Raw genomic sequence first — 23167 nt, 5'->3', positions numbered from 1 at the left:
TTCACTCTGTGATCCACAAGTTACAATCTCCAAGGTCTGCTTCTCTGCACGCATGAGTGAGAAATATCTGACAATGGGGGTGGCTGTTCTACAGATTCTCTCTTACAGAATAAAAAAAAGAACTGCCTGTTGAGAATTGTTCTGTGCTTTCGCCCTGGTCTGCTTAGAAAGTTACTGAATGGCTGACTTTTAATTTTGCATTGGGCCCTTTTAATTTTTGTTTTTGAATTGACTTTTAATTTTGAATTGAATTGAGATGGTAGACTGCCTGTTAGAGACCCCTGGCTGGCTCTTCTTTCTACATATTTTGCACTGCTGCCTCAGTTGGATTTCATTCCAGGACTTTATGATGTGAATGATATTAATGCTTCATTGAGTCAGGATTTTTTAAAATTTAGGGTGTAGGTTTGCTCGCTGAGCTGTAGGTTTGATATCCAGATGTTTCATTACCTGGCTAGGTAACATCATCAGTGGCGACCTCCAAGTGAAGCGAAGCTGTTGCCTCCTGCTTTCTATTTATATCTTTTTCCTGGATGGGGTTCCTGGGGTTTGTGGTGATGTCATTTCCTGTTCGTTTTCTGAGGGGTTGATTGATGGCATCTAGATCTATGTGTTTGTTTATAGCGTTGTGGTTGGAGTGCCAGGCCTCTAGGAATTCTCTGGCATGTCTTTGCTTAGCCTGTCCCAGGATAGTTGTGTTGTCCCAGTCAAAATGGTGGTTATTTTCATCCGTGTGGGGATCTAGATGCCATCTATCAACCCCTCAGAAAATGAACAGGAAATGACATCATCACAAACCCCAGAAACCCCATCCAAGAGAAAGATATAAATAGAAAGCAGGAGACAATAGCTTCGCTTCACTTGGAGGTCGCCACTGATGATGTTACCTAGTCAGGTAATGAAATGTCTGGATATCAAACCTACAGCTCAGTGAGCAAACCTACACCCTCAACCACAACCTGAGCTACAAACCTTCACAAACCTTGCATTTTTAAAATTCTTGCATGTGGCTTTGCTGGCAAGTCAGCATTCGTTACCCATCACTAATAATCCTTGAACTGATTGGCTGATTTTTCAGATGGCAGTTAAGATTCAACCACATTGCTGTGGGTCTGGAGTCACATGTAGGCCAGCCCAGCTAAGGATGGCAGTCTCCTTCCCTAAAGGACATTTGTGAACCAGGTGGGTTTTTCATGACAATTGACATATTGTCAGCATAAGGCTGGTTTTTAATTCCAGAACTTTTCAAATTAAATTAAATTGAAAATTCACCAGCCAACATGATGAGGCTTGAACCCATACGCTCAGAACGTTAACCTGGACTCTGGATTACCAGTCCATTGGCACTACTGTTACAATTTAGAGGAGGCAGTAGCGTATTAATTGGTGTGGTGAGGGTATTTTCCTCACTAACTGATCACTGACTGATTCTTGTGTCAGAGGAAGTGAGTCTGTCCACCATCCTGCCAACCCATACATCTTCACAAGAAATGTGACTTTTCTCATCACTTTCGTTTATACTCTCTTACTGACTGGTCCTTGGATAGAGGAATTATTGGAAAGGTAACAATCACTATCTATCCTTTGCTTCCACAGGAAGTTGAAGAATGAAGTCCCAGGAAGTCTAAGAATGGGATGGCACGGTGGCTCAGTGGTTAGCACTGCTACCTCACAGGGCCGGGGACCTAGGTTCGATTCCAGCCTCAGTCTGTGTGAAGTTTGCACATCCCTAGTGGCTGCATGGGTTTCCTCCCACAGTCCAAACAGATGCAGGTTAGGTGAATTGGCCATGCTACATTGCCCGTAGTGTTCAGGGGAATGGGTCTGGATGGGTTACTCTTCGGAGTTTCGGTGTGGATTTGTTGGGCCGTAGGGCCTGTTTCTACACTGTAGGGACTCTATTCTATGAACCATTTACTGTGACACAGTGCTCTCATGACAACCTGATTGGGTAAGGGAGGCAGGCTTCTTTCCTAAAGGATATTAGTAAAACATTTTGAGTTTTTAGTGCAAATTTGGAACTTGCATAGTCACTCACAAGTAGCCATATATCAGAATGTTATCAGGAATGGTGTAGCACTTCAACACAGGGGAACAGTATGCTTCTTGAACATTAACTTTTGTGCTCAGAGTTGGCCACTTGCCTGTTGGTTCCCTGACTCAGTTGTCTCCTTGCTTTAACTCATGTCTGTTCAACTTGTAATGATTCACAGTTCAAACAATAGTTTGAAAGAAGAGGCTCCTCACTTATTCTTGCGATTTTCCTCTTCGGTCTTCCTTTTGTATCTATGTCATGTGGGACTGGCCTGCACAGCATGATACTCTGTTGCCTCAAACTGATGCCAATATATATCTATCTTTGATGCCTACAGTTTCCACCTTGGTTTATTCTTCATTCTTCCTGAGTGCATCCTTGGCTTTTATTGATCAAGCTAGCACTAAGCAGGATGTCCAAGGTGATTTATAATACCACAGAAAACAGACTTTCCCTCTTTCATCAGTCACCATTGTGCTTGCTTCATGTCGAGTCACAGATCCTTAGCTAAGCTGCTGTGTGGATGGTACGGAGCAAAGCATCATCATTTATCTTGCCATCACTATCTAATAGCTGTAAAACTTGTATCCATTTTTGTCTGTGTCTTGACTGTGGCTTTATACTCCCTGTGGGCCTTTAATGCAAGTGCTCCTCACTTTTTGTTACAATTTAATGACCACACAGTAAACCTTCACTCTCCCCGCCACTCTCTTCCTTCTCATAACACCAGACATTGAGTTCTACAAAACAAACACCAGGAGTGCTCAAATGGATTTTCTATTTGTGAAGGAGTCATGGGGTTACTCATTTTTGAAGGCATGATATTTTTCAAGTTGTAAAGAGCACTGTCTGTCTGCAGTGGTACATAAAATTGTCCTTCACTTCCAACAATCAATTTGATTTCTTCAGATTCTCTCTGCCACGTGTTTTCTTGTCGCCCAAAAGCATGAACTCCTTGCTTGGGTCTGGGCTCCACACTCACTAGGAGCACCTTGAGGGTCCCACCCAAGCGACAATTAAAATTGAATATGCGGCAGGCTATTGAAATGTGGAAGGAAGCTAAGCCCAGTCACAAAGACTGATGGTCTGAGTAATAAATACCGACCAACAAGCAGGAATAGGATCCCTATCAAGTTGGTCTAACTGATTAAGGAATATTGGGGGTTAATCGGGTCACTCTGATACAATGCTGACTGAGGTTAGCACTTCTGATACGGACTGGGATCCGAGTACATGATCTGATCGGCCAAACAAATTGGGGTATTACTTTTAACTTTTGGAGAGTTCAGTTTTTTTTGGCGTAAAATGGTGATTTGAATAGAAAAGACAAACTGCGCTCAAGCACAGGACAATCCAACTTCACATGCCCATCTTTATGTGCCCATGAAACAACTCAAGATCTCCCTGCCTCCAACCATTTCCAGGAGTCACTCGAGGAACACATTAAAACAAATTCACTCCTTAACTCTACTAGGTAACTTCACAAAATCAGGTAAGTTTTCAAATGATATTTTAAGAGTTTTATTGATTGTCCAAATTATCTTAATTTCTGTCTTTAATTATCCCGGGATTGCTGTTCATGTCAGGGAAGCCATCTCCCAGTCATCTTCCACAGATCTCTAATCCTTTTGAACATCACATCTCTGCCAGCCATCACCTCTGGGAACACCCGCAAATCTGCAGTGCTTATAGTTAAACACGGTCATTCCTCTCCTTGTCATCTTACTGCAATCCTTCTGAATCTATAGTTCTAATTACAGAACAGAATTATCTTTCATCCTTTTTTATTCCCCCACATCATTTCTCAATCTGCAACCTTTATTTCCGAAACGGTGCAATCTTCACTGGTGTCAGTCTACTTTTTTTTCCTTACCCGTTCTAGTGAACATCATTATCCACACCACCATCTCTCTCCCCCACATCCCTTCTTTATCCTTCTCACTTTCCTTTCACCACTAAGTCTGGCCAACAAATGCAACACCAAACATACTTCCAGCAGCTCACTGCTATCGATGAACTGCAGCATTTTGTCTGCCTCTGACTCCCTTCTCGGGGAAGGGTTACTGCCTGAGTGAAGATAGAAACTTGGGGTTGAGGTTGAAACAGCCATAGCAGCGATATATATCAACACTGGAAGCAACAGCAATAGCAGGAATCAACAGTGTGACAAACATGCTTCGATTCAGGGGGAGACAGAAGAAGTGGACGTACTGTAGAAACTGGCCATTACGTAGTTTTGGCAGCGATCACCAGTAAATTCATTTGGACACCTGACAAGACAAATAAAATGAGAGAGAAAGAGAGGAGAAAGAAGATAAGTAACTGTCAGGATAGAGTCACCTTCAGCACCGGGCCTCATCACCTTGGTGTGGTCACCGTTTAATTCATTTTATCTGTAAATCATCATCTCTGCAAATTTGCCGACTTGCGTCAGCAAATAATTTTTTTTTTACACTTAGCAGGTGCATTTACCAGCCATGAAAATCCAACTCTTTCAAGTTTGTCTGCAATTGTATATTTGAACCAAATTAAACTTCAATGTCAAAGTCCATATTTACAGGTTTAAAGGAGGCAAGATTTAATCCATGACTGTAGAATTGCCCTTTTTGAAAATGCCAACTTTCTCTCAATTTATGAGCGATGTTGGCCAAGTCATCTCAAAGTAATCACGCATGTGTTAGAGAGGAAACAGGCCACATTCCTCTTCCTTTGGAACAATCCCTAATAATTTCTGTTTGACCATTTTGGGGCCATTAAACAATAATCGTGGGGAATGAAGAAAGTGGAGAGGAATTTAATAGCTGTAAACACAACCTACATTGATGAGGAAATGAACCTGTCCCGTACTGTTTTCAAAGTGAAAATCTAATAAAAGAGCAACAAGAACAGCAAACAGTACGAGATTAATGAGGGGCCGGGTTACATTATCAGAAGTTGCCCAAATGAAAATAAAAAATAAATGTTTTAGAAGCATCTTTCTTTCCGAGCAGTGACAACACCAAGGGCTTTTTCTTTTGAGCTGCAGGGGAGAGAGAAGAATAAAACACAGACATGATTATATCTTCACATACGTTCAGGTATAAAGACCCTCATGGGTACAGTCTCTGTACATCTTTCTCCGGTGAATCCGGGGTCACACCTGAGGGGTAAAAATGGGACATAAACAGAACAAATGAACTCAAATGGTCCAGGCATGATGTTTAAAAGGCAATTCAATGTGTCGGAAATTATGGATGAACCCACATCGAGGAGAGCTGTTCAGTAGATTTGGAAGCAGCTGAGCTTCCTGAAATCAATGGCCAACTATTAAATCTGTAGCATGGCTGCCTCTCTTTTGAAGATGATGTTTTCAGAATTACTTGTGTGTTTATAAGCAACAGTGCAAGATAAATACCACTTGGGTTCCCCATACATCCATGTCTGTAGTATTCAATTTCAGGATAATAACAAGTCCACAGGAACCATTTAATATCCAAACCTTTTCAAGAAAGCTTTTAAACTTAAAGGACACATTGATAGTGGATGATTACCTGGTTTTTTGGTTTTAAATTTCCTTTGGTAATATAACAGCCATTGGTCCAAACTCAAATTCAATTTTAGAATTGTTTCACAAGAAGGGTGGAGCAAATTTTGTGAAACCATAATGTCTATGCTTTTTCACACATTACCTACAAACATATGGAGGTTAGAGCTCCAACTCTGACTTCATAAACAAAACAGCCCATTTATCAGTTTGGACGTGCAATACATCAAGTCTAAAAGACATCAGCTACCAGTTTTACCAGTGCAAAATACTCACTAAAACAGTAGCATATTGTTTAGTAGGAATTAGACACTTTGAGATAGGAAATCTTGGCATCAATGACCTGTCACCCTAAATACCTTCCTCCATATGTATTCAAGAAAACATTGAAGTATGGAATTTAAACAATGACGAGAATTTTAATGTTAATTTTCTCTGTCTCTGACATTAAGTAAGCTGCTTAAATGGTTCACAGGAAGCAAAATTTCAGCTCAAGTAAAAGACCAGTTGCAGTCCTGGTTGCTAATGGTGGAAAGGGGAATGTCGTCATAAAGATATCTTGTGGTGCAGTGAGCGTGTCCCTATCTACAAGCTTGGAGGTCTGGGTTTGAGTCCAGAGGTGCGAGATAACATCTTTGAAAGTGTTGGTTAGAAATTATAAAAGAAAACAAAGAATCAATTCCTTTAGTTGGTGAATTCGAAGTGGGCTTTGAAAAAAAAAGTTTCCTAAGACTCTTGTGGTGCTGTGGTAGCATCCATACCTATGAGCCAGAACGCCTGGATTTAATTTTCACCTATTCAAGAGGGTGGGTCACTACATGTCTGTACAGGTTCATAAGAGAAAGTTACCCTGCAGGGGCTGGAATGCATTATTTTCTCCCCTGACACCTACTTGATATTTTCCCTTGTGTTTCCCCTTTTGTTGGAATTTGGTTTCTCCCCATTGTTACACAGCCTCTCATCATTGGTTAATTTGTTGAATGGTTATATTTATAAATAAAGGATCAGTTTTTGCGTAGAATAGAGGAGGTTGTTGATCTGTCAGAGAGCATAGCAATTTGACTTAATGCTGGACTTTAAAAAAACGGATGTGGAAGACAGGGAGAAAGTGAGGTCTGCAGATGCTGGAGATCAGAGTCGAGGGGGTGTTGCTGGAAAAGCACAGGAGGTCAGACAGCATCCAAGGAGCAGGAGAATCAACGTTTTAGGCCGGAGGCCTTCATCAGGAATGAGGATGAAGGGGTCCGGCCCAAACATTGATTCTCCTGCTCCTCGGATGCTGCCTGACCTGCTGTGCTTTTCCAGCAACACACTCTCGGATGTGGAAGACAGTTTAGCTTCTGCTTTCTACTCTTCTGGATGAATATTTACCAGATTAACACCAACAGTAACAAAATGATGTTGTTCAAATGATTAGCAGAAGGAGCAGGCTTGATGCCCTGCTCAATTTTTCCATGTTTTATTTTTCACACTCAATTATTGAACATCCTTTTTGGAAGGACTCGAATGGATCATGGAGATCATTTCCAATGCCTTTGTCTTTTGCAATAAAGCTCTTCCTGATACCAAAACCCATTCTGATAAAAGGCTAGAAAAATGTACTTCTGCTCCAAGCAGAATCACAATCCAAGCATAACATTTCTTGATAACAGTTGTATATTTATCAGGATCCAACTGCATTACAACATGTGTCAGTGTGACAGAAACACCCTATTCCACTACATCAATGATAAGATTATGTAATTGTGCATTTTTTTTAATCTACTGAACCAAACTGAACATTTTTCTGTTTCCCCCTCTGAATCCTAAGATAGGATCACAACTTCCTGGTTCGTGTAGAAGGCAAGTCCAATTCACTGGAATGTTCTCTCCTGACAAGATCCCAAAAATTCTGGCTGAATGTCCAGCATCTGCTTTTTCCCTTCAAGTCAATGATTGTGAGCTGATCCAATGCTCATGCATAGTAGATATGGCAGGCCTAATTAATACTTACTGTTACCATCAAAATGCTCTCTAACGGATAATTAATGAAACATCATACTTGGGTTGAATATCTTATATAAGGGCACTGTATTTTGGTTGAATATTTAAACACCTTCTATTGCCTTTGAGGTCACAACTCACTTCCTTAAATCAACATGGGGAAGGGATGATTGGGTGCCAATGTTATTACATTTTTGCCCATTATTATTCCAATAAGGCCAGTTGCTACACTTTATGAATATAACACATTAATTATAATTTGGTAAAGCCCAAGCTGATTGATGGAGATGGCTGTGCATACTTCTTCATCGGAGCTTTAGCTAAACAGTACGTCTGTGTCTCATTGTGTATCAGTCATGGTGTTTAACTGCCGTCCCACAGTTTGTGTTAAGTAGTGGAGATGGACATGATTGTCTGAGAAAACTATAAAATGATTCACCTTTAAAAGCTACCTTTTGGCCCAATTTCTACTATTTTTAAAATCCATTTACATTGCATTTTAAATATGCCACAGGAATAATGAATGTGATGGCCCCATTGAACTTGTAACCAATCTCTCCAACATATTCCCTCCCATCCACTGTTCAGTTCCACACGATTTGTAGCATTTACTTTTAAACAACATCATTTTATTTTCCACAGTCCGTTGGAATTCCCAATTTATTTCATGATATAACACATTGACTTCAATTAATGTTGAGGCATCAATGGTGATGAGAATTTAATGGGAAGCATTTATGGGAAATCTCTGAAATAGAACGTAATGTGGGCAGGAGGCTTTCTGAAGCCTTCTAGCCACAAAGAATGTATTGAAACATCTTCTTTAAAACTGATCTTCTATCTTTATGGTGTCCTTAGTCTCTTCTTTGTCAAGTAAGCATGTGTTTATACGTACTCGTGTGTGCGCATATGCATGGGCATGTGGTTTTGACATGCATATGTGTCAGAATGTGTGTGCATTATGGACAATGTCTTTGGAGGGAGAGAATGAGAGAGACAGAGCAAGGGATTAGATTAGATTAGATTACTTACAGTGTGGAAACAGGCCCTTCGGCCCAACAAGTCCACACCGCCCCGCCGAAGCACAACCCACCCATACCCCTACATATACCCCCTTACCTAACACTACGGGCAATTTAGCATGGCCAAATCACCTGACCTGCACATCTTTGGACTGTGGGGGGAAACCGGAGCACCCGGAGGAAACCCACGCAGACACGGGGAGAATGTGCAAACTCCACACAGACAGTCGCCTGAGGTGGGAAATGAACCCAGGTCTCTGGCGCTGTGAGGCAGCAGTGCTAACCACTGTGCCACCGTAGGGAGGGAGGGGGTGGGGGGGAGAGAGAGAGAGAGAGAGAGAGAGAGAGAGAGAGAGAGAGATGTATGTTTAAGTCCAGATATGTGTATACAATTGGGTGCAATTATATACATTAGTGCATGTGTGCGCAAGTAGTTACACACATATATATTCGCATAAGTAAATGTCGATAAAGGGAGCCTTTTACATTGATGTTATTTACTGCAGACTGTTCACTAAACATAGGATGGTGAGCGGTCCGTATAGGACAAGGAGGCACTCAATAAAGCAAAGCTCAAAGGCCCCCTTAAAATCAGAAAAACCATCTTGTTATTCCAGAGGTTAGTATTTTAGTAAAACAGGATTAACACGGTGCTTCAGGGGAAGCACATTATATTTCAGAAGTGTTTCTCAAGTCGAATTTAAGTAACAGGACATTCAAAAGAGTTCAAAGGTCTGATCACGTGCCTAGTCCATGCAGCTTTTTGACAAGAAACCAGCTCATTAGATCATAGGTAACAAAAGAAGCAGTTTGAGGTTGGATTTGACAATCGCTTGAGCACTCGTTTTAATCCTGAGAGACAGCAATTCCTATCATCACTATCGGTTTAAAACTGTAGGAAATTGCTTTCAGCTTAAACCATTCTGGTTTTGAACAATTTCTAGTTAGCGCATGGATGTAATTAACTGGTTTTAGTGGAACAACTTGGCGCTGAAAGTCAAAGTGGGTTTTGCGATGTTGATGCTGAATGTTTCAATGGAGGTTGGATGCTGAAGTAATTCCGTATTTTCTCTGAAAGAAAGGATGTTGGCTTTGAACACAATCTTCTAAGAATTCTTCAAATGCAGAGTCCATATGTTAAACTGGAAGCTATGAGGACATTGCAGTTTTCTAAATTGACTGGGCTCCACATATATGGGTGGCAATTGTCAGGTTTTGTAAGGAAGAGTGACGTACGAGATTAATGCTTTCCATCATCAGAGTTTTATCTCATCTCGTGTTTAGGTGTACAGTAGATTAATTAGATGGGAAACTGATTGCTGTGAGTGGACAACTCATTACTGTTACGTCACTTCACTGCCAGATTGATAGATGAATTATTTGAAACTTTGGCCTGCCAAAGATTCTTGAACTCAAGCGGTTACGGTGCAAGAGCTTGGTAACTTTCCAAAACTGCAGCTCTACTGGGATCATTGACAGCTGTCTGGTATCACTAGCAATTAAAAACAAATCTGTACTCTCAGTACAGTGCCACTAGAACAGACATGCAGAAAGAGTAGAGTGGAAGAAGGGCTGGATTCACTTACTGACAGGAGAGTTTATTAATACCATTGATAACGAAACACTGTCCTCCATTCACACAGTAGTGCCGATCGCTCTCGTTGCATGGCCTTGCGTGGCCTGACCAAGGCGTCGGTGAAGTGGTAGCTGCAGGTGGCAAGAACAGCAACATTAGAAACATAGTTGTTACCTATCGTGAACAGCACATCAACAAGGTGTGAAGTTTAACATTTTCAACAGCAGTCCAATATACCAGCACAGAACCTATTGTAATTATTCAAGCACCATTGGGAGATTGAGCAGTATCCATACCTCAATCTTCCATCTTAGCATTCAAATTCCCCCCTGACCTCACTCCTCCCTATCTGTTGCCTGCTGCTGTTTTATGAGAATGTTCCTTCAAATCACTCTTCTTATACATACTTTTGCCATCATTCGTGTCTAATCCTTTTGCATCCTAAACTCAATTTATACTTCCTTCAGTCTTTTGGTTTCTCCATGTCTTTCTTGTCCTTTTAGATCCTATCTAAAACCTGCAGTTTTGATTTTGATCAGACCTTTTTTTTTGGCTGTAATCCCTCCTCCTTTGACTCCAGGTTAATGTTTTCTGGTTGGAATCTTCTGAAAGACATTGAGACATTTTACTCCATTCAAATTGTATAAATGTAAATTCTCTCTTTCCTTGGTTGCATCGAGGAATAGACTTTGGTTTAAATACATTATTTCTCGGCCTAATTATTTCTCGGTTTAAATACATTATTTGCAGCCAGTGACATTACACTTGAGATATGATAAGTGGGATATTCAGCTCTTATCCACCTTCCAGTTCAGTTTACTGCTTGAATCCAAACATTTAAGCGTGAAGCTGTGTCCTCTGCATTGTGGTGGGCACGTCATATATGGTACCAATCGCATGGTTTAACCAATCACCAACGCCAAACACCTAGTCAGATCGGTGCAATTGTAAATATGATCAAGCCTGGGATGAAACCAGATTGGGTGATAATTTGCATGCAGTTCTCCATCCACTGAAATTAATAGCTCAGAAAGTTTGCTCAATTGGACTTCTGCATTGATGTATCTGTACTCACCCTGTGACTTTTCAAACATGGAGCAATGGATCATAAACTTAGATTTGCCTGAACAGCAGTTTAAAAGTTAAAAATTACACTACCTGGTCATGGGGAGCATGAATAGAATCAGACATCTGATCCGTTGCAATTGAGTGTGTAGTGCTGGAAAATCCCCCTGCTCCTCAGATGCTGCCTGACCTGCTGTACTTTTCCAGCACCACACTCTCGACTCTGATCTCCAGCATCTGCAGTCCTCACTTTCTCCTATCTGATCTGTTGCAATAAAAGCAAGTATACTGCAGAGGCTGGAGATTGGAAGTGAAAAGCAAATGTATTGGAGAAATTTGGCTTCTCTCGTAGTAAAGTTAACATTTCAAGATTTCCCTCACCATACAAAACACAAGGTTTGCTCTCAGTGCAGATGACCTATTTTCTGCTCCTAACACCTTACCATTCACATCATCTTGCCATCTACAGCTCTTCCCTAGTGGGCGGCACGGTGGCACAGTGGTTAGCACTGCTGCCTCACAGCGCCAGAGACCCGGGTTCAATTCCCGCCTCAGGCGACTGACTGTGTGGAGTTTGCACGTTCTCCCCGTGTCTGCGTGGGTTTCCTCCGGGTGCTCCAGTTTCCTCCCACAGTCCAAAGATATGCAGGTCAGGTGAATTGGCCATGTTAAATTGCCCGTAGTGTTAGGTAAGGGGTAAATGTAGGGGTATGGGTGGGTTGCGCTTCGGCGGGGCGGTGTGGACTTGTTGGGCCGAAGGGCCTGTTTCCACACTGTAAGTAATCTAATCTAATCTAATCTAAAGGCACCATATGCCCAGTGGACCATGCTCTCATTCGAAAGGGCCAACTGATGATGGTTTAACCTGAAGATCACCATGTCTCAAATAAGGGGCGAGATTGAGAAGGGGGTCCTGCATGGTAACCTCAGCTGCTCAGAAAGTAAACCCGTGTCACTCTGCATGGCAAACCAGCCATCCAGCTAACTGAATTAACCGAGTCCCTCTTCCCTATACCATTAACACTATCCTTTCCCTCCTGTTCTGGGGCACCTACCAACTGTTCCACTTGGTCCTCCATCTTTTCTCAGTGTCATAAAACCCACTACTTTCCCAGCCCTTTTCAGTTCCAGAGAGTCTCATTGGACTCAAGGTGTTAACTGTTTCTCTTTCCACAGATATCACCAGATTTGCTGAGCTTTTGCAGCAATTTCTCTGCTTTTTAAAATCTGATTGCACCTGGGTCAAAACACTCCTGTATCAGCATTCAATTCTAAACAGCACAATGAGGAGGACTCAAGTCCAATGGAGCTCTAATCACTGGTGAACACGTTGACAGGACTGGGTGGCTCAGTGGTTAGCACTGTTGCCTCGCAGCACCAGGGACCTGGGTTTGATTCCACCCTCAGCCAACTGTATGTGTGAAGTTTGCACATCCTTCCCAGTGTCTGCGTGGGTTTCCTCTGGGTGCTCTGGTTTCCTCCCACAGACCAAAGATGTGCAGGTCAGGTGAACTAGCCGTGCTAAATTGCCCATAGTGTTCAGGGATGTGTAGGTTAGGTGTGTTCGCTGTGGACAGGATGCTTTTTGGAGGGTTGGTGTGACTTGTTGGGCCGACATACCTGTTTCCATACTATAGGGATTCTACTGTCAGCACATGAACAGCGCGATTTGATTGTATTTTGTCACATAGTTCACTTTCAAATGCTCTAACCAGTTTAATGTTCACTTTCAAATAACTCTTTTGATTTAGTGTTATTGGAAACGATTCACATGACTGAACACATTTCAATATCAACTAGGATAAACTGGTTAGCCAAAACAAAAGAGAGATGTTAGAATTGTGCCATGAGTACAATAATTGGCAGAACAGTACTTTTATGTGGAACTCTTCCCCATCTGATGTTGGCTGATCTGCTCAGAGCTTCCAGCATGACCTTTGAATGACAGATTTCGAGATTTTGTTTCAACACCGTTTGTTCATTTTGTTTGCGATCTCACACAGATTTAATTTTTAAAAAACTACAGTCACCAATTTTACATTCGGAAGGGAGAGATGGAAAATTCGAACAAAAGTAACCTCCTTCAACAGACCACTCCACTGGTTGGTCACATAAAAATCAATTGGTAATTTTAATCAGCTTAAACAGTCAATTCTGTCCCTCACCACACTGTCTCGGGGCCCCCAAGCACCCCATGCCTTATGCTGCAGATTTCCTTCATATTCCTAATTGAACAGGCGCCTCAGATACTGAATCTGGAGTACTCCTCCTGTCAGTCACTGTCGCCTTGATAAGTGGGCTTCAAGCTTGCATAGAATATTAGTGCAAATAAAACAAACCAAACATCGACTCTCTGCATTGGGCTGGGAGGGCACGCAGTCATTTGGGCTCTGCTGACGCCTCAGCTAAATATATGGACGTATGATTGATAAACAAACAGACCTGTATATACAAATGATAAATTCTGATCTCTGTATGTAAATGTTTATGTATGTATGGCATGACCAACTGTACAGACCATCAAGTTATTTTATGAATAAAGTATATGTTTGAAATTTAAAAAAATTAAGAATGGGAAAGACCACTGTGTAACGTCTGCCTGCCTAAGCATAGGGGGCCGACGCAGTAAGGGGGCCCCGCTAACCCTCAGCTAAATATGTGGAGAGTAATCGTACAGACCTGTAAATATGAATGATTACTCTGTTTCAGTATGCAAAGAAATGGAATGTTTACATATGTATGGCATGTCCAATTGTACAGATCATCAAAATATTTTATGAATAAAGTATATTTTTGAAATTAAAAAAAATTAAGAATGGGTTCTCCACATGATGCACGAGTCAGGGCCACATATTCTGCTATTCCAAAGACCCCTTTCTAAAGGCCAGAAAAAACTAAACCTTTCTGGAAAGATTTGGATTTTTTTCATAAATGTTGTAGTATTCAGTGAATACATTTAATTGTACAAATTAATTCATATGAGCTGTATTCTAAACAGCAATAGAGCTCATTGTGGTACGCTGTGATTTACGCTGCTAAGACATGTATTTAAAAGAAATACTGACAATTGAAATGATGTAGACTCTTAAGAAATTTACCGTACTGTTTACTCCTTTTCCTTTTGGATACTGCTGTGAACAAATTTATAACAGAGAAAAAAATTAAGAGCAAGAATACCATCTAAGGTCTTTCTGAAGTTAAATGTGGGTCCGTTCGGTTTTCAGAATGTCCCGGTGCTTCAAATGTATGTAAATGCAATTTTGTTCAAGGATCCAATGCCTTAGGGTTGATTGCTGGATAGAGTCAAACTCCAATGTTTGTTTGTTTCTCTATATGCTACTGTACAGAAACAAACTGCTTCAGTGGCCACGCTTACATATAAAGACATTTTTATGAATAAAATATATTTTTGAAATGAGAAAAAGAGCAAGGTGTTGTATCAAGGAATGTCATTGTCTTTCACCGCCCCTTGTATTCCCCCAAGCATCCTGCACCCACCCTCTCCCCTTACTTCTTATGTTGTTTCCATGCTTCAGAACGGACTCCCAACATTGACAAGCTCAGCTTAACTCTCTATAAAGAATCAACCCCTCGATGCACTGAAGAGAGAGAGAGAGAAAGAAAGAGAGAGAGAAAGAAAGAAAGAGAGAAAGAGAGAAAGAAAGAAAGAAAGAGAGAAAGAAAGAAAGAAAGAAAGAAAGAAAGAGAGAAAGAAAGAAAGAAAGAAAGAAAGAAAGAAAGAAAGAAAGAGAGAAAGAAAGAAAGAAAGAAAGAAAGAAAGAAAGAGAAAAAGAGAAAGAAAGAAAGAGAAGACAAAGAGAGAGCAAGAGAGCGAGCAATAGAGAGAACAACAGAGAGAAAGAACAACAAAGAGAGAGAAAGAGAGAAATAGAGCAAGACAGAAAGAGAAGGAAAGAAAGAGCGAGAAGGAAAGAAAGAGAGAAAGAAAGAGAGAAAGAGAGAAAGAAAGAGAGAAAGAAAGAAAGAGAAGGAAAGAAGGAAAGAGAAGGAAAGAAAGAGAGAGAAAAGGAAAGACAGAGAGAGAAGGAAAGAGAGAGAGAGAGAGAAGGAAAGAGAGAGAGAGAGAGAAAGAAAGAAAGAAAGAAAGAAAGAGAGGAAAAGAGAAAAAGAGACAGAGAAGCTCACAGAAAATAAATGCCTACAGTGAAAGACATGTAGAATCCAGACTGGAGACTAACATACCATATTTGACAGGGTTAATGCAGGATGTTTCCCTTTACTGGGACGGTCCCACGAAGGGACGCTGTTTCAAAATAAGAGCTGACTTCTACTTTCAAAGGGTGAAGTTTCTCCTTCAGGGAGGCTGAGCATGTTCAAGACTGAGATTGATAAATTGCTGCCTTTTTAAAAAGGATAGGGAAAAGCACAGTAAAATGAAAACAGTGCTGAGGTAGAAGATTGGTTCTACTTTAGTTGAATGATTGAGAAGATCTGATGGCTGAAATGCCTTCTTTCCACTCCTATGCTCCTGAGAAAGAACATTCCAATGCCAGGTCAGAATTCCATATGGACTGCAGTTTTATACAGGGACAACAGCACAAAGCAAAATCCGTTCAAAACATTACTCTTACTTGGATTCCTTCATCAGAACACTGAGAACCAATTCCAAAACACAATGAAATAATAAAACCTGTGTTCCGAAATCCTTATTTTTCTTCTCTCTTTGTCAAATCTGTACAAATATCGATTGTCAAACTCTTGGGGTAGAGGGGGCCCAGCATTGTAAAAAGTAAATACCATATATACCATGTAACATTCAAATTTCCTCAACTTTTTTTTAATAAGTTAAATTTATGTGGTTGACTATGACATGGATACCATATTTAAGGGGCTGAAAGTTATGCTACAGTCCAAAATACTGTATTATCAGCAGAAGCCCAATTGATCTCGAATCAAATAAAGAAAAAAAATCCAAAGGGAGGTTGTCACCTGACTCTGACCTGACACATCTTAAACTGTTGAACCAAGTTCTTCCACTTCCCTCCATTTTTTCCTGTGTATTGTTACTTTGGATTTTCAAACTAACAAACTAAAAAAATTTTTTCCTCATAACATTTATGTACAGGATAATATCATGACTCACAAATGTTGATCTGTTATCTGTGAAGAAACTGGGTTCAATTTTTATAGGAGATGTACGGAAAATTCCAGATGTTTTGGCCAAAAATAGGGAGTCGGGAGATTGACTTTTGCTCGAGTATATATAGTAACATTTCCAATGTGATCAAGACTGGGAGAATTATCAAGTCAAGTCAAGTCACCATAGTCTTACTAGACCATTGGGCTGCTCTCTCAATAGAGACAGATGACTGATGGAGACCTGAGGGCCACCATACCTCAGGCGAGGGGGGAGGTTGAGAAGGACAGTCTTTCATGGTAACCTCAGCTAATGCAGGAAGCAAACCTACTCTGTCGGCATCTCAAATCAACCATTAAGCCAATTTAGCTAATCTGACCCCCTAAGGGGAGTTATGGTCAGAGGGTCATAGAGTTTTACAGCACAGAAAAAGGCAAGTTTCCCTTATGCCTTCACAATCTCCATATCCACCTGCACTGTGGTGTTAAAGATATAATAACATGCACATCAATGTCACTGTCTAACGTCCTACCATTTATATGTACTTTCTTGCCTTGTTCGTCCTCCCAAAATGTATCACCACACTTTACAGAATTAAATTCCATTTGCCATTGTTCAGCCCATCTGACCAGCCCACCTGCATCACCCTGCAGTCTAAGCTTTCCCCACCTCGTGATTTGTTGCACCTAACAATTTTCATGTTCATCTGCAAGCATTCTGATCAAGCCTCCTACATTTATATCTAGATCGTGGGGAAGGGGAGTAGGTGCGAGAATCTGACAGCTGGAGCAGAGATGTTGGCTCAGTTTCAGAAGCAGCCAAATGTTACAGCAACAACGTGCATTTATGTAGTACCTTAGACAGCATGAAATGTCTCAAGCTGCCTCGGGATACGAGCGGATGAGCTGCAATCAGGTTATCATAACTCACAATGAAACAATCTTTGATTAAAGCACACCGACTTGTGTTACTGTAGAAAAATAAGCTGCTGCTAAGACGAAACCCTGCAAGTTAATGGCTTGGTTTAAACTGTAAATTACTCACTGATGCACGAACAATTTGAAGGAACAGCCTTTCACGTATTTGTAAAGTAAAATACTAAAGCTACAGTAGATGCACACTATCCTCTTAACAAAATGGTACTTCCATTATTTTCACCTCATGGTAACTTTGACCACTGAGAGTCTCAGAAACCTTTTAAAGAAATTAAAATCCATGATTGAGTGTGACCTGCTGCTGTGTTGCGCAAATCCTTCAAATCACTCAAAGCAAATAAGAACTCTCAGTTTGAAGTATAAAAACAGCTTCTCACTGGTGTTGGTAAAGCTCTTTGTGACACAGCTTATTTCCTAACTAACCCACTACCAGCTGGCTGCCTCACAACCAGAAGTTTAACTCTTGCATTGCCAAAGCTGTGCAGGCGTGCACAGATTACAGAGGCCAACACAAATCTAACCAATGCCCTTTGTGTTCTGATAGATTTGTACAGTATCCATTGTGCCTGCACCATTGTTTTCAACTGAATGCATGCTATATGTGTCATATATGTGGCATTTATGAGGAAAAAACCATTGTTGGAATAGCACAGCCATTTAGCAAACTCGAACACCAGACAATCAACATCACAGAAAGGACAAATGATTCATGCCAAAAGTAAGACCATCTCTGGAGGAGAGACAACTGACTCTCTACCTTTATTTGAGGTACATATTGCCCTTGCGGATGCTTACGTGACTTGGGAGGACTCCAAAAAAACAAATACTCCCTTGGAAAAATTTTAAAAAGAGCCCTAAATCTGGACTGGTCAGGGTGAGTCAATCCCATGACTCATGCAATAGAGTTAGGGTAAGAAACCCCGAGAAAAAAAAATCACAAGTTATCCACAATGAGAAAAAAAGTCTGCATCTCAGGCCTAACAAACAAGTTCTTTCTGTTTGAATACTGCAGAGCTACTCTCCCTTATAGCCCTTATTTAACCCTCTTACCTGGGAAGAGTCGCATTTTTTAAAAGCGTCGACACAGGAAGACTTCTTGCCCCGAGATGGGGAGATCTCGCCCTAACCTTTTCTGAAATCAGTTCAAGATAGAGGTTGCTGCTGAGAACCCTGAAATGATCTCAGGTCTTGTGCCCTTCCCTTTTGGGAGTTTAAATATCCTTCTCTGTGCACGTCACTGCACAGTCGAATAGTTCACTTATTACAGCAATGGTTGGCGAGTGAGACGTCAGTCACAACGCAGAGCCCAACTTCAGAGAGGCACAGGGAACATCGCTCAAAGCAGAAATAAGGTTGTTTCTTTCAAATACGTCTTCCGTCATGAAGCACATCAGCGGCATCAAAACACTTGTCCTGTCATTGCTCCAAGAATGAGAATCAACTTATGCAAGATATTATCACAGTGAATCGATACAGCCCTTAAAAGAAGCCAGCAAACCTGTCACCTCAAATGACGGGATGCCAAGTGTGATTGCACTTACTGGTTTCTCCATATTGTACAGGTGCTGATAAAGTCAGATATAATTGGTTCCAAGCTTCCCTTATCCCTTAAAGCCACCCCATACTTGCACCTATGCTGTGACCCTTGATTTATGCACAAGTACTTTTAACCCTGCTTTAGCCGTGACTCTTGACACTTCCCGAGGTAACATTTCTCTCAGGAAGCCTCGTGCCATCTCAGCTGAGGGCTGCCCAGCTGCCCCTCGCCTGTGCTGTTAAAATGTGACACTGTCCAGAGGCTAGGTCGTTTTAACAGCGTTCCGGCTAAGACTAGACAATCGATCCTCCGATTGGGTCATTCCTTTGTTGAAAGGAAGTTGGAAGTGTGGTGGGGAAAGCGGCAAAGGGATGGAAACCTTTCTGCCTTTCATTGTCACAACCTTCACTCTAGACCAGAAGAGGTCAGAACTGTAACTAGAGTCGTGGGCTCATGACCACATTGTTACAGAAGAAGAGAGTCTGAACTCGAATCGATGTGAGCTCATGTGATTCCGCATCCCTGCAACAGCCCTAATAATACCTGTTTGATATACCTTACACAGTATCCAATGCGCTCAGTAAGCATATTACCTAACGACAAGATTCATTTCACAAAAATAAGTAAATGAATGCATGGATGTGTGGAAAGAGCTCTTCACGTTCTGTACTGTGAGCCTCATCACAGGTATCCCAGTAATGAGTTCACACTGACAGTTAATCCTGAACAGGCGGGATCATAACCAAGAAAACAATTATTAACACGCTGATATCAATATTACTCGAAGGGCCACTGGGAGCAACACTGAACAGGCTGCTCATTCTACCAGATGGAAGCTGCGGATGAATGAATCAAATTGACAAACGAGTGTCTTTGAAACAAAACGTACTCATAACTTGCGATTCAGCTACCTCTTTCCACACAAGGCATAACGTAATGTGGAGCTCTCTCCTGTTCAAGGGTGTGGATGCTGGGACAATTCAGGTTTCCATTACTAATATGGATAGGTTCTTATCTGGAGGTTTGCAGGCTCATCAGTTAAAGTGGGGAATGAGACTAAATTGGATAGCTCTTTCGATAGGCAAAATGGGCTGAACAGTCTCGTTCTGTACTGAAAAATTCTCCAATTCTATGGGAATTGGTGGGAAGAACAGTGGAGGTAAAGATCAGTGATAATCAATCATAGAATCCCGACTGTATGAAAACAGGCCATTTGGTCCAACAAGTCCACATTGACCCTCTGAAGAGTAACCTACCCAGACCCATTCCCCTACCCTATTACCCTAACTAATGCATCTGACCTGAACACTATGGGCAATTTAGCATTCCCAATTCACCTCACCTGCACATCTTTGGACTGTGGGAGGAAACCGGAGCACCCGGAGCAATCCCAGGGAGAATGTGCAAACTCCACGTGGATAGTCATCCAAGGCTGGAATTGAGCTGGGGTCCCTGGTGCTGTAAGGCAGCAGTGCTAACTACTCAGCCACCTGAATGATGCAGGACAGTTGAGGGGCTGAATGGCCCTCTTTTGTTCCTCATGCTGCCATATTCAACAAGCTTCGCTACTCTGAAGCATGCTGATGGATTTTGGATCCCACACACCAAATGTATGGAAGTCAACCACCTCTTGATGCTGTACTGTGCCGTGCCTGGCCATTCCTTCCCCACTGCCCTCATGTAATTCTACCATTTACCCCAAAACAAAAGACGGGAAAGAATAAACAGTACAAAGTTCTTTGTAGAGAGTTAATATGAGTAGCTCCAGGAATCCTGGACTCAGCAGAGAGTCAGGAGGTGCCAAGGTAAATGTTGCCTTGATACAATTGGCAGGGTCAGCATCAAGACACGAAAAAGAATAGTTCCTTGTCTATCACACGGAATGAAGCATTGATGGCACAGGAAGAGGCTCAGTTTTAGAATTCTGCTGACAATCCACAAGCTTCGACTTTGAGCTTTCACAACTGGATTAAATTACAGCCTATATTTCACTTCAGTTGTTTATTATCCCAGACACCTCTTCTGCTGAATCACTGATGCTACCAGAAATAAAAATCGCATTAATCATAGAAGAATGTAAAATCCAGCAAACAAATCCTCCCTTCAGAAAAATAAATTCAAAACCCCTAGAATCTGGGCTGGTCAGGGTGAATCAATCTCATGACTCATGCAGTAGGGTTAGATACCCCAACAAAAATCACAAGTTATTCACAATGAGAAAAATAGTTGGCATCTCAGACCTAACAAACAAGTTCCTTCTGTTTGAATTGATGTAGAGCTACTCTCCCCTTATTTTCACCCTCTTACCTGGGAGGAGTCGTATTTTTAAAAGTGTCGACACAGGAAGACTTCTTACCCAGAGATGGGGAGACCTTGTCCTAATCTTTCCGAAAATCAGTTTGAGACAGAGGATGCTACTGAGAACCCTGAAGTCATCTCAGGTCTGGTACCCTTCCCTCTGTTGAGTTTAAAATATCCTTCTCTGTGCACGTCACTGCACAGTCGAATAGTTGATATATTATGGCGATGGTTGGCAGGTTGGAATATTACGTTAAATAAATTCAAGCTTCTTTGATACTGAACAAGTCAATTAACATCATTTATTCATCATTTCAAGTCAAAGCTTTGAAACATTTCTAAACTGATATCAAACAGAACTTCTTAAAAACATTTCTTTCATGGAATGCGGGCGTCACTGAGAGCACATGCTTTGTTGTCCATCCATAATTGACCACAAATAGTCACAAAGTAGTTAAGAGTTATTGTGGGTCTGGGGTTACATGTAGACTAGAACAAGAAAGGACGACATATTTTCTTTCTTAAATGGCTTTAATAAATCAGATGGGTAGCTGTATTGGTTACCAACTTGGTATTCCAGATTTATTCACTCAATTTAGATTCCATCAGTTGCCCTGATAGTATCTCAACCCATATCCTCAAAGCATTAGCCTTGGCCTCTGATATTATCATTATCCCACTACCTCGCCTGAACAGGTTCTGTATGATACATTTATAAGAGACAAAAAGGCTATGGGGAGACAGATAAGAAATTGAGGGTGAGACCAGAACCTGATTAGCCATGATCTAATTGAATTACGGAACAAGCTCAAAAGGCTGATTGGCCTGATCCTGTTTCTAAGTCCTATTTTCCTATGGCTTACACACGCATACACATACATACCCACACACTCACATAAAATATCTTCAAGAGCAGACAAATGTAAATAAGTTTGGAAAAATTAAGTCGGCATCAACAAAAGCTTGACATCTTCCATGTGTCCAAGGAATTGCAACAGGCTACAGGAAACTAGGCCCAGGCCTAAGTCTCACTTCTTTTTGGAACTTAAACATGGAGGTTTTAAATGTACTCACCAGCAAAATTTAAACAGTTTAAGAATTACTTTTAGTTTGTCATTCAAGTTTTGATGTCAAAATGCCGAGTCTGCCTCCTGTATTTATTGTGGAATGTGACTTTGGCTCTGATTCAGTACCTTTATACCACATGACTGGGAACTGAGAAGGAAATGCTAGGGGCTCAAGCAGGAAAATCCCACATTAGCATTTACTTAGAATATTCTGTCTCTAAATAAATATGTATATGTGTATTGTATTCCACTAGTAAGTGTGAAATAGCACTGAATGCTGTGACACACTACATTTAGCAATATGTGAAACTGCAGTCAACTTAAGAATAATTTGCCCAAAATTAAACTCCTTATTAAAAAAAGATCGACGGAAATAATTTCAGAGTTACTGGGTGGAAATTTCAGAAAGTTGGCTGGATGTTGATTTGCTCCTTGCAGCTCTACTCTGCAGCCACAGGCAGGTGAGCGAGATCAATTAGCGGTGGGACTTTGGCCCATCGCACAGGAAGATGACCCGCCCTCAGGAGCTGCAAACTAATCTGATTAGTCGCTAACAACATCAGCTCCAGCAGCATCAGACAGAGGGCATTGTTGTGGCACTGTAGGAAGAAGCCTATGGCTATCCTGAGAAAGTCAGTGCCAGCATTTCAAGACAGGGAGGCACCATAGAGCTAAGGGAAGGGGGTAGAGGATGGTGGTTGAGGGGTGAGGGGAATTGTGTGGCAGAAGGAAGAGTGGGGTGGCATCTTTGGGGGAGTGGGGGAAAGGTGGAGGGTCCTGATGTATATCAGGCGTCTCTCAAATGAGATGCCTTTGTTCATAAAGGAGTTTAAAAGCCTCCTGTCCACTCTCATCTCGCTGCCCATGGCAGCAGTATTTAAACAAGTGACCCTTAACTACTTACATACATATGATGGGTGAGCTACCAAGTTCAGGGATCGCCCACCCTTCACTGTCATGGAGATTTGGTGGCAGACTGGGCACGCGAACCTATTTTACCAGCCTCCCCCACACCCTGCCAAAAACAC

At 41.4% G+C, this 23167-nt stretch overlaps 1 protein-coding gene across 6 annotated transcripts in view; it reads right to left on the bottom strand.

Moving 5' to 3' along the window:
* The window catches only part of nrg1 (neuregulin 1), an 828914-nt gene that overhangs the window by 34541 nt on the left and 771206 nt on the right, over positions 1 to 23167 (bottom strand). For 4 of the 6 annotated variants that reach the window (XM_072583931.1, XM_072583929.1, XM_072583926.1 and 1 more), the window contains 2 exons: positions 10150 to 10270; positions 4247 to 4305 (listed from right to left, as the gene is read on the bottom strand). In XM_072583931.1, the coding sequence (XP_072440032.1) occupies positions 4247 to 4305; positions 10150 to 10270 (180 nt within the window). Of the gene's footprint in view, positions 1 to 4246; positions 4306 to 5106; positions 5175 to 10149; positions 10271 to 23167 lie in introns of all 6 variants that reach the window. The other 2 variants (XM_072583930.1, XM_072583927.1) reach the window with 1 other exon arrangement.

Source organism: Chiloscyllium punctatum, chromosome 14 (genome assembly GCF_047496795.1).
Source record: "Chiloscyllium punctatum isolate Juve2018m chromosome 14, sChiPun1.3, whole genome shotgun sequence".
NCBI lineage: Eukaryota > Metazoa > Chordata > Chondrichthyes > Orectolobiformes > Hemiscylliidae > Chiloscyllium > Chiloscyllium punctatum.
The sequence above is the reverse complement of the archived record's forward strand: the minus strand, read 5'-3'. Positions and strand labels throughout refer to the sequence as shown.